At 56.0% G+C, this 11811-nt stretch overlaps 1 protein-coding gene across 1 annotated transcript; it reads right to left on the reverse strand.

Annotated features, from left to right (window-relative positions):
• Positions 1–708: 708 nt before the first annotated feature.
• Positions 709–10274, reverse strand: Tinagl1 (tubulointerstitial nephritis antigen like 1). Its single transcript, XM_028887658.2, has 12 exons — positions 10172–10274; positions 9316–9630; positions 8340–8403; positions 4429–4521; positions 4132–4246; positions 3069–3192; positions 2838–2988; positions 2550–2739; positions 2414–2459; positions 2049–2172; positions 1411–1456; positions 709–1315 (listed from the first exon to the last, which is right to left on the reverse strand). The coding sequence occupies exons 2-12, from the start codon at positions 9620–9622 to the stop codon at positions 1178–1180; spliced, it is 1398 nt and encodes a 465-aa protein (XP_028743491.1). The 5' UTR covers positions 9623–9630; positions 10172–10274; the 3' UTR covers positions 709–1177.
• Positions 10275–11811: the final 1537 nt, after the last annotated feature.

Below are 11811 nucleotides of genomic sequence, written 5' to 3' on the forward strand. Positions count from 1 at the left end.
CACTGGGAGTGGGCTGCCACGCATGCCCAGCTTGTCTTGTCTCAAGAGTAGGGAAAGAAGAGGGTCCTGCTTCTCTGCCTGCTGGATGGCTTCTGTTTATTGGAGGACTGTCCCCCCACTTTTGTTTTTCGAGGCAGGGTTTCTCTATGTAGCTTTGTGCCTTTCCTGGATCTCGCTCTGTAGACCAGGCTGGCCTCGAACTCACAGAGATCCGCCTGCCTCTGCCTCCCAAGTGCTGGGATTAAAGGCGTGTGCCACCACCCCTCGGCGTGTCCCACTTTCTATGCAGTGCTGACTCAGCATCTGGAAGGCCCTTCCCATGCCAGGGCAGACGGTCTCTGGAAGTCAAAGGCCATGTTGTCCAGGCTCCTCCTCCAAGTGGCTAGGCACTGAGAATTATAACTAGAAGGACACCGAGATTTCTTGTTCACCCAGCCCTGCCCGCCACCCAGTAATGGGCGCTCCTCCGCTCCTCATCCCTCCCCTTCCTCTTTCTGTCAGGGTCTCATGTCCTCCAAGGCTGCCCTCAGATTTGCTACCTAACCCAATGATAGCCTAGAACTCGGGTCCTCACGCCTCCACCTCCCAAATGCTGGGGTCACAAGCCTGTGCCCTCGTCCCCAGCTTTTGGGCCGTCCTTTCTGTCATCAGCTGTGGGGCACCCCGGCTCTGACTTGGCTTTCTCACCTTGAAGAGTCCAAGACACTGTAAATATCAATACTTTGGTTTTATTTTAAAACAGTGAAAAGAAAAATAAATATATTTTAAGACTAAGAAAACGGTACTGGGGGTTTTGGAAAGGTACAGCCAGAATGGAGGCCAGGGAGATGGGCCGAAACCACCAAAAAGAAAAGAGTAAGAAAATGGGAATGAGGTTGGGTAGTAGGAAGATTGGGGTGTCTTAGCTCCTGTGGTCTTGGGCTGATGGACCAGGGCCTGGGATCTACACTCCCTGAAGTTTCCCAACCAGGCCCTATCCAGTTCCAGCTGTGATGTCTGGGACCTCCACCAGCCTCGCTCACGCATCTTTGGCTCCCAGGTGGGGTGCTGCCTTAGCGGATCTGTGTGTGTGTGTGTGGATTAGCACCTGTTCCCCTGACTGCACCCAAGGCTTCATCGGGGGTGGCCCCTAAGGCCTCCTCCACGGCTGTGGATCCTGCCCAGGGGCTGCGACTCATTAATGCCTCATGTCCTCCATTCCCACACGGCCCCAGACGCCTAGCACGAAGCTCTCAATGTCACACTCGTTGGTGCCACGCACGATTCGGAAGTGGCCCCTCTCACCCCACCAGGGGCCCCATGAGTTGGCAGCAGTCTGGAAGTGAAAAGGGAAGAGACATGAGGCAAGGGATGGGGGAGGGACCGAGAGGGCGCGGGGACGTGGGGCTCAGCCTTGCACCAGGGACTCACCCAGTACTTTATTGTCCTTCCGTCTGGCAGCTTCTCTTCTCCCCACCTAGTGGCAAAGCAAGAGGGAGGAGGTGCTGATCACACAGGTCTCAGCACCTACCCTCCAGGAACATAGGCATCCCTCACCCACCCGTCACTTCTGAAATCTGAGTGCAGCCGGGGATCTGATGAGTGTCTGCCTCTCTTTGAACAGCCTCAGTCACTCAGTGAGTTGGCCAGAGTTGGGACAAGTACTGAATAACCCTTGAAGGTTTTCCTGGTTTTGTTTGTTTGTTTTTTTTTTTTTTTTTTTTTTTTTTTGAGACAAGGTCTCACGTAGCCCAGACTGAACTTGGAGTTGCTCCGTCAAGACTAACTCCTGGCCCCTCTTTGGCACCATCCCCCCAGGGCTGAGATTGCAGGGGTGTTCCCTTCTCATCTCTGTTTCAAGGGGACCTGGTTAGTTGTTCCCAGACACTCTTCAGAGCTCCCCGCTGTCCATGCACCCCTGGAACCAGCCTCTCCTCTCCATGTCTGTTCTCTCTTTGGCAATGGGACGAGAAGCAGCCTCAGCTCCACGGAGAACACGAGGATTTCCAAAGAATCCCCAGCGTGAACCACCCACGGCTCCTAGTCCTGTGTGCCCACAGGAACCTCACCCCGTGATCTTGACCGAGTGAGTTCCATGTCTGCGGTACTTCTGTGGCCTCCCCTGGCTTACAGGTGTGTGGCTGTAGACGCCACTCTGGTACAAGAAGAAATCCTCGTGTACTTCCATGAGTGCTGTGGACAGAGAAAGATGGCGCCCAGCCCATTAGTACAGGCTCTGATGTTGAGCATCTGGACACCAGGGCCTCATGTTAGAGACTGATTTCTCCAGGGGCTTCTTGCAAGGAATGGAGAATGGACTCTCCACTCCTGTTCCAACTGCCCCGGGTGCCTAAAGCTCTGGCAACCCCTTGGGTCCTGTGCCCAACCTCCAGCAGGAAGTTTTTGGAACCAGGGAGAGGCGAGGGGTATTTACCTTGAACGGGGCCATTCTCCATTAGCTCCTTCATAATCTCCTTCTCCTGCGGAGGAAGATCCATCGAGGTAAGGTTTAGCCGACCGCACCCCCAACCCTTGCATCTGCCCTCTCCCCATGTTCGTTTCAGACTTACATCGGAGCCCAGGCGGTAGGCAGGCGTGACCTGGTAGATGTCATTGGAATCAACCTGACTATTGGGGCAGCGGGAAGTGGCCTGGCGCTTGCCCCGCCCCATGGCGCGACTGTGCATCATACATCGCGGCGAGGTACTGGCTTCGTTCTGCTCACGGCCCGAGAATGGGTAGCAGTTGTCAGACACCACCCTGAAGAAGGGAGCAAAGGTCGAGATGCTGTGGCACCAGGAGGCCCGGGCTCTGCAGGGCGCCCCGTCTTCTTCCAGCCCGTAACCCCTGCCACGTACCCTCGGCGCCTCAGGAACCACCAAGCACCGTCGAGCCGCCCGCCTCGGCAGCCCTGCTGGTGGTGGGTATCACAGGACAGCAAGTTCTGGGGTGACAGGATGGGTGTCATGTGTCCCAGAGAATGGATGGAGACCCGGTCCGATGCCACAGCTGGTGGGAAAGTCAACAAGGGCTGTCAGCGGCCAGGCCGCGGCCCTCCTCCCTGGCGCCAGCTCTGCCCCTGGACACACCTGCTGTGGAGAAAGCCCAGGATCCTGCGCAGTTACCCTGGTCCAGTGGCTCATGGATCAGGTTGGGCCACTTCTCGGAAGCCTCAAAGGCAGTGGGTAGTACTTCCCCTTGGCCCAGCACCGTCTGTAAAACAAGAGTGATGCCACTTGCTTCCTAGCCTGGCCCTGCTGTCCCTGGAGCCCAGGCTTTGGAGGGCTGACGAAAGTCCAGAGCCTCCAGCAGTTGGTTCTGGAGCTGTCCTGGGGTGCGGGGAGGGTGCTCGTTATAACCAACTTTGGACTTGAGTGGGGTCCCTCAAAGATCACACGGGGGTTATGAGGCCTACTCAACAAATGAAGCCAGCCGCTGCGACGCCCAGGCCAGGGCGGCCAGCTTCCCACTCTCATCTCCTGCCACCTTTCTTGGTACCTTCTGATCAGCCACACCCTCCTTCCTGCCATGGCAGTGGCCTCCAACCCCAAAGGACTGGGGCTGGAAGAGAAGTAAAGTCCCGTGACCAGGCAGGCCGCCAAGACAAACAGCAGAAAATAGCAAGCAGCCCCAGGGAGAGAGGCAGGGCCAGGGGCTGGTCACCCTGGCCTTGAGCAGAAGTCCCCTGGCCTCTCCCGTCTGCTTTGATGGACAGCACAAGCCCCACCCAAGCCTGCTGCATGGAGTCTTCACCTGCCCCCACTCCCCTCTGACTGGTGGGGTCTGGTGAGAAAACAGAACCCTCCTCCTCCTCCTCCCTGGGGGCTTCACTGAGTCGGCATTTTTTTTCCGAGAATTGTTGCTTTTCTGGCCAGAGCTGGAAGAGTGTCCGTCCCTCTTTTCCTAAAAATACCAAGGTGACCCCCTGACCCCTTGGGTTTTGACCCAGCTGTACTGGGACCAACAGCATTTTTCCCAGGCTGAGGAGGCAGGAGGGGCTGCTGCCAGAACCAGAGAAGGCACTGATAGGCCCAGGGACACACAGCCTCGTCCTAGGGGACAGGCGCTCAGCAGAACAAGATAAGGTACATCATTCCTGCTGTGCTAAGCCATTGGAGAGAGGTGGTGGGATGTGGGCAAGGGAAGACTTACATAAATCTCATTCATATTCATGACAGAGGAAGATGGGCGGATTGTGCCCAGGCGGTAGCGAATGCCCTCATCCAGGGTCATGCCCCAGAAGGCACTGTGGTTGCCAGCCTGCCACCTGGAGGAGGAGGGAAGGTGAAGAGAAATCACAGACCTGGCAAGGCCAGAAGATGGCTACAAGGGACAGAGAAGTAAAATCTAGTGTGTGCTTGCCTAGCACAATGACCACGTCTGATGATCATATATGTGAACATGCATGTGCACTCCTATGCCCACCATTGCCATGCCAGAGCCTCTTACCCATAGTTGCCCCGATTGATGGCATTTATCATGTCCGGGTCCACTAGACATGGTTCCTGGTCACACTCCCACTGCCCTTTCTCCTGGCAGGTGCTGGTAAGAAAAAAAAAAAAAAAAGAAAAAAAAGAAAGCATGAATGTTGGGAGTCCCTGGGGAGCTTCCGAGGTCCACATGGGGCCTGGGATTCTGTACCAGCAACTCTAGTCCAGCGCCTGAATGATGCCAAGCAGCCAGGTGGCTTTGTAACTCAAGTTCACAATTCTTTTGTTTGTTTGTTTGGTTTGGTTTGGTTTTAGAGACAGAGTTTCTCTGTGTTGTTCTGGCCATCCTAGAACTCGCTCTGTAGCCCAGGCTGGCCTGGAACTCACAGAGATCCACCTGCCTCTGCCTCCCGAGTGCTGGGATTAAAGACATGCACCACCACTGCCCAGCAAGGTCACAATTCTTAAGTTCATCCTGCTACCCAGAATCTCAATGCTCCTCAACATCACCATCCTGAGGATGTAGCAACAGGTTCTACTTCATGTGGGTCAAAGTGAGTTCCAGCTCCTGTTACTTCCTGCATCTCATCAGACTCAGAACCTGGAGTCACCTTTGACCCCTCACCTGCTGATCCAGCCACACCTTAACACAAACTCAGGATCCAGAATGTGCCTCGTTCTCTCCATAGCCACCTCCATCCAACTACCTTTCACCTGACTATGCCGTCCCCTTGTCCTGGCCTCTGGCCTCCGCCGGCCACCACCACCACATCCTCCAAGTACATTTTTAAATTGGTGGCCACAGCGATCCTGCTAAGCCTAAGTCATGCCATTCCTCTGCTCCAACCCTCCTTTGGCTTCACACCATAGAATAAGAGCCAAAGTCCTTCACGGCGACAAGCCTTGTGTGACCTGTTCTCCTGTCCCGCCTGACCCCTACTCCTCCCCGGCCTGGATTCCAGTCATAGCGGCTGTTCATACCTGCCCAACTCCTGCCCAGGGCCTTTGAGCTGCTCTTCCAACCATCTTCCATGGCTCCCCCTCATTTTCTGCAATCCCTCGTTCAAATGTCACCTCCCTGACTTACAGTGGCCCTTAGCCACCAGTATCTGGGGTCCTGCCGGTGTTTATACGGCTTTCATTTTTCCTTTTCTTCTGACAGCGTCGATCATGTAGCTGAAGTTGGCCGTGAACTCACTAAGTAGCCCACAAACGAACGGTCTTGACCTTCTGTACCACCACGCCCACTTTTATGTGGTTTCTCACCTGCGAGGCCGGCACTGTGCCGACTGAGCCCCGTCCCCTGTCCACTTATCCCCACTTCCTCATAAACTCTTAGGACACTTGCAGGGGTTAGGGGAGAAAAAAAGTAGTGCATGGTGAGCATCCAGTAAATATTTGTTCTTGTGTCCTTCGGACTAAACCCGGGGCCTTATGGATGTTAAGCAAATGCTCTTCCCTGGGCCACACCCTTAGACCCCTTTTGTTGAGAAAGGGTGTCACTAAATCGTTCAGGCTGGCCTTGAAATTACTCTGGAGTTCTGTGACCTTTGCACTTGGCATCCTCCTGCCTCAGCATCCAGCATAGCTAGGATTATCGGCCTGCATTCTAGTAAATTTCTGTTGACTTAAATGGATGGCCTAGGCCGCACAGCCAAGTGGCTAGGAATGACTTTAGAGTTCAGCTCCCGAGTTCTGATCCTGCTAGGCTGTTTTGTGGCCCTGGGGAGGTTATTTTAAAACTCCACCCCCTCTATCTGTGTTCTTATCTGTAAAGTGAGGACAATATGTAGTGCCACTTTCCAGGGATTTAATGGCAGGCCTCTGAAGGGCTTGGCCCATTGTGGATGCTTTTGGCTATTGTTCATGCTTTAGGAACCCTGCCCCCCACTTCTCCTGCTCATAAGCAGCCGGCCACACCTCTGGATATATGATGGCATCTCAGATTGAAGCCTCCCACTGTCCTCGTCTGAGAACATGGCACCCAGCTGTCGGGTGCCAGGGTCTGTGGGGAACCTTCCATGTTCCCCATCAGTGCATGCCAAAGACACACGTCATGAACCCATCTTCCTGCCCTTCCTCCTCTGCTGACACCCCCACTCCAGGCCAACTCACTCAGCCATCCCTTCCCCAGATGCTCTGAGGCCAGACAGACCCATGAGCGATGCCAGTTAGTCTTAAGGAACTTCTCTTAGATGCCCAGAAGTTGGGACACGGCTGAGCCTTCTCCAGTCTCTGATGCTTGAGGGTCTCACCAAGAAGACCTTATTTCCCCTAAGTGGTGTCGCCCCACCCCATGCATAGGTCCCTTGTTTGTCTTCTATTCACTCCATCATAAAGCTCTGAGCAGCCTTCCTTCTGTCCTCGTCCCCTCCTCACTCTAAACCGGGAATCCCCCCCCCATCTCCCCACCCTATATAACACCCATAGCAACTTGTCGTAACATCTCTGTGGCTTTCGCTTTTCCACGTCCTTCACTGTGAACTACAAGCTCCCATGGGTCAAGGCCTGTGCCTGCCTCCTTCCAGCTGTACCTCCGGGGCCCAACACAGTGCCTGCGACACAGTAGGTCTTCAGTAATTAGGCATCAGCTGGAGGCTTGAATTCTAGGCATTCTACAATGCTTTTACAAGCTCATAACTCTGCTATTACAAGACTCTAAACAGCCTCCTTCCAGGCAACCCAGGGCACCCGCCTACAGTGCCACCTTATAAGGAGCCTCAAGGGGAGCCAAGCCCCAATATGGCTGGCTCTCTAGCCCCAGAACCAGCGGGCGGTGCTCAAGAGAGCTGGGGGACCCGTGGGGGTAGGGAGGCCCCTCTTCCACCTTCCTCAACAGCCCCGGCCCTGCAGAAACATCCCTGGTGGTGATGTCCGGGTTGGAAGGCACATAGATAGACAGTCTTCCACTCTCAAGTAGAATACGCAGGGCATTCAGCCACCAGGACCTGTCCTGAAGGGGTCAGCCAATACCTTCCTGCCCCCATCTCTTGAGCCCCAGGGCTGTTCAGCAGGTCTAGACAAGACTGGTAGCAGCAGGTCCCGGGCATTCCAGAGGGGCCTGGGACAGCAGTGGAAATGTTAACCCCCTGGCAACCACCCTATCAGAGCAACAGAATTCTGCAGACACGCCCCGCCCTTCTGAGCACACACACACACACACACACACCCTTCCCTCACCCAGACACACGCCAGCACCCACGCGTACACGTACACATGGTCCCCATTCCCACAGTGACCCTGGCACCCCTCACCCAGTGAGGCAAAGGCAACAGCTATGTGCAATGCATTCCGCAAAGTTTCCTTCTCTCTGGGGCCTCCCAGTCCAGGCAGAGGGGGGGGGGGCAGGCTCGGGGCAGCAGAGACCCTACTGTTTCCAGTAAGACCTCCACATTCCCCACCTGCTCTCCTTCCCAGCTCAGACTGAGGATGAGCTACCCATGTCCCCTTCTTCTTGCTGCCAGGAACAGGGGTTTCGAGGGTGGGGAGAGGGCACATTCCAGGGAAGGCCCTGCTGCAGGCCACTGGCTGGTGGCCAGCCCAGTCATGCCTGACCCTCAGCCCGCCCAGGACAACGGATGCTGCATCAGAGGTTTCCTTCCTGGCGTCCCCTTCTTGGACGCTCCCTTGACAGCAGGACAAGCTGGGAGGGAGGCAGCCCAAACCAGGAGGGGGTGGAGAAAAACTCCTGGCTTAGGTGTGGCACCCAGCCAGACCACCATGGCTGACCATTCCTCACCTTGGGACTAGAATCCTATTATATGAGATGGTGTGGTCAGTTTGAAAGTTTCCATAGTACAGATGAGGACACTGAGGCCCGTAGCACAAAAAAAGGACATTCTCAGGAAATGGGCGACAGACAGGGTTTGGCACCAAGTCTGTTGGGCATGTGGCACTCCAAGTGAGCCCACCCCAGTCTCCTGAACTCACCATCGATTGCAGTTTTCCCAGTAGGTTCCGAAGACTGGGTAGATGCGGCCTCCATGCATGCACCCTACGGGAGGAAGGGGAGGGAAATAGAGCTGAGATAACCAGGACCTTGAGGCCAGGCAGCCCAGCACCTTCCCAGCTCATCTTAATCACACGCCAATCCCAACTCTCACTGAATCTAAGGACAAAGTGGATCTTAGGACCTCTGCAGGTCCCCACGCCAACTGCCACTTGGGAGCTGTTCAGGAACTCCGGCGTGGGTCCATGTTGTTTCACCTGGATGCCAGCCATGACATTCCTGGTACCCTTTGTCACTCAAATGAGTTGAGACTTGCACGTGGGGCATGGAAGGAGCTTGAGGAAAGAAACTGAAACCCAGGGTAGGCAAGCGACTCCCTCAAGATAGCACAGCGTTTTTGAGATAGCCACCCAGACACGGGTTCTCCTTAGCCCAAAGCCCAGCAGGCTGTGGGAAGGACTTCCCCTTGATTCTCCTACTGAAGCAGGATGGGGCAGGGAAAGATCATGTTCAGGGAAAGGGCACGTGCAGGTGAAGGGAGGAGCAGATTTAGCCACCCGATAGCACGGCCAATCTTAGAGGTACAGAATCCTAAGCGAAGCGAAAGGTAAAAATCGCCTGGCTAAGACAACCTGGCCAGCTCCTGAGTGCGCTATCTGCCCCAGGGTGAGTCAGCAGGCGTGACACCACCTTCCCTATAGCGACTGGGAGATAGGGCTGAAGCCTGCCTGCCCTGCCCTTCAGCCACCTTAGTCCCCACAGGATCTTTTTTCAGTGTTACTTGAGAGAGTCAAGTAAGACCGCAGGAGGGACTTCCAAAGGGGCAGGGAATAGGGGGAGGATTTCTTTCCCAGACTTTTCAAAGTCTGGAAATGTCCATTATTATTTCCTTGTTCCTAAGCTTGCTGAGACTGCTATTGACAAGGTGGCCACCCTCCTGGCTACCCTGGAGCCCACCTTGGATGGGAGGGAAGGGGGGTGGCACCCCGAGGCAGAAGTCCCAGAAGTCAGGGCAACAGTCTGAAACGGTGCGGTTGCAGAAGAGGTCGCAGTAACAGGTGGCTCCCAGGTAAGGCAAGGCGCAGTCGTCAGCTCGGCCACGACAGCACATGTCCCGCTCTTGGCAGTACCGGCCACCAGCGTCCCGGATGCCCCGCAGGTGCAGCCCTGGCGCCAACTCCCTGCGCCAGCGACTCCGCCTGGCTTCCAGGGCAGCCTGGCCAGCCAGCAGAAGCAACAGCAGCCCCAGCCGACATCCCCACATGGTGCCTCCTGGCCCGGAGAGGACAGAGGTCAGGGGTCAGAGGCGTTGGGTTCTGGAGACTCCCTTACACACATCAAGGGTGGGTCTCCCTCCACGTGTCCTGGAACCTTCCCAGGACGCTCAGCGAAGCGAACCGTGGGACCCTGATTCCTGACTCCCCTGTCCGCCTTGTCCCCATGAGTACTAGGCGTCAGTCTGCTCCTGGGGACAAGGGGACAAGCAAGAAGTGAACCCGCTCCCTGACCTGTCCAGGGACTGTCAAGGACAAGGAAACGGGAACTGTGACATTCCCAACACACATTCTTCTCTCCTGCCCTTGGTTCCTCTACCCCTCTGACTTAGTTGACTTCCATTCTTGGCTCCATGTCTTCCTGGTCCCCCTTCAGCCACCTCCTGATGTGTCCTGTCCTATCTCCTGTCCTCCGTGTCCCTCTGACCCTCTCTTTTGTGCCTCTCTACCCTGAGTCCTGCTCCCTCCCTCTGTGTGCCCCCCTCCTCCGGGCTCCTTCTCACGACGCCCTCTGCCCTCTGAACGGGGAGAGTCCCTACCTGGCGAGGGGTGTGGGCTGGACCCAGGCTGCCCTGCGCGCCTCCGCCTCCAAGCTCGAGACTGCCAGACCCAGGCGAGTGAGGAGCGCAGGGCGGGACGCTTTTTGTACCGCCCTGCCGGCCGCACCCGCCCCAGCCAGGGACTGCGGGAGGGCGGGGCCGCTCGCTGGTACCTGGAGTAGCCCTCAGCTCCAGCCTAGGGAGCAGCTTAAGGACAATGAGCACATGATTGCCTTCCTTTGGGTGGGTGCGGGGTCTCTTGTCAGTGGAAACCTCTCCTTAAGGAGCAAAACTGCAGCTCAGGGGAGAAAGGATTGTGGACTGACACTAGGAAGGACTTACCAACCGATTTTACAACGAAGCAGAAAAGGTGCGCTGAAGGGGAGCTAAGAGGCCACTGAGGTCAGAGTTTAGGACATGATAGGAATTGGGAGCTAGGGGCAAAAATCTCTGAGCCACCCCCCGGGTCCTTCAGGAAGAAAAATAGCCATATACATCCTTGTCCCAGTGACCCTGGGCTGGGGGCCACTCCAAGCCACAGCAGCTCCCAGGAATGACAGGAATTCCCAGTGGATGATTCAGGAAGCTGCCTAGGTTCAGGGCACTCGGGGCAGCTCCGCCCCAGGAGGTGGGTGCGGTGGGGAGGCTGAGTACACCCGACCGTCCCTTGTGGGGTCTGCCCTCCCCAGGGTGATGGGCACCTTGCCCAGCACCGCCTCCTCCGCCAGACCCGAGGGCATCCTTCTTGGCACAAGGCGCCGGGGAGGGCCTCACATCAAGGGCCCTGGCAGCTGGGGCCCCCTACAGAGCCCCCTTCCGTTTCTGGCCTAACCTTTGCCTTGCCCTCACACAATGGGGCTTCTGTCCCTTGAGGCCTTCCGGCTGTCACTTTGTGCCTCCCGTTGTGCAAGCTCCTTCTTCCGACAGGTTGGGCTCAGGGCCAGAGGACTCTCTGGGTGGAGGAAGGACACCACACCTGGACAGTTGTTCCAGACTGCTCAGGGGCAAGCAGGAGTGTCAGGATTCCCTTAGTTCTTCTCCGGGACAACTCCGTCCCCTCCCCTTAGCTGACACCTCTGCAGAGGATGACAGAGCAGCACAGGGGGGTACTTGTGGCTAAGTTACCCCCTGCTGTGGGCATTTGTGTGCCCTGTGACTAGGGTGCAGAAGTACCCAGGGCGCGGACCTATCCATTTGCATCATGCAAGGAAGGACCTGAGAAGAAAAAGCCTAAAAGCACAAGAGGACAGACTTGGGCTAGGACGCAGTTTCCTGGGTGGAGTGCTTGTTTAGGATGCATGAAGCCCTGGGTTCAAGCCCAGCAGCATATAAAAAGCATGAGGCTGGTGGGGTGGCTCAGTGGGTAAAGGTGCTTACCACCAAGTTTGATAACCTGAGTTCAGCCCCTGGACTTGATTCCATAAAGCTGTCTTCATACTTCTAATGCATACAGACTGCCCACGGACCTTTTGGCTTGTTCTTGTCCTGCTGGTTCTTGTCTGTCTGGGTCTACCAATTTGCTTGTCTGCCTGTTACACGCCTGTGTATCTGTGTCTCCATGGCTGTGTAGACAGTGTGTGTCCCTGTGCCTGTCCTGGGTCTGTCTGTCCGTGTGTCCAGTGCCCGTCTGTGTAAGCTGC

Source organism: Peromyscus leucopus, chromosome 2 (assembly GCF_004664715.2).
Source record: "Peromyscus leucopus breed LL Stock chromosome 2, UCI_PerLeu_2.1, whole genome shotgun sequence".
NCBI lineage: Eukaryota > Metazoa > Chordata > Mammalia > Rodentia > Cricetidae > Peromyscus > Peromyscus leucopus.

Coding starts and splice junctions, on each gene's coding strand:
- Tinagl1 (XM_028887658.2), bottom strand. CDS start 9,622: ATGTGGGGATGTCGGCTGGGGCTGCTGTTGCTTCTGCTGGCTGGCCAG. Junction 4,522..8,339: donor TGGGAAAACTGCAATCGATG/GTGAGTTCAGGA, acceptor TTTTCTTACCAG/CACCTGCCAGGAGAAAGGGC. Junction 1,457..2,048: donor CACTCGGTCAAGATCACGGG/GTGAGGTTCCTG, acceptor CTTTGCCACTAG/GTGGGGAGAAGAGAAGCTGC.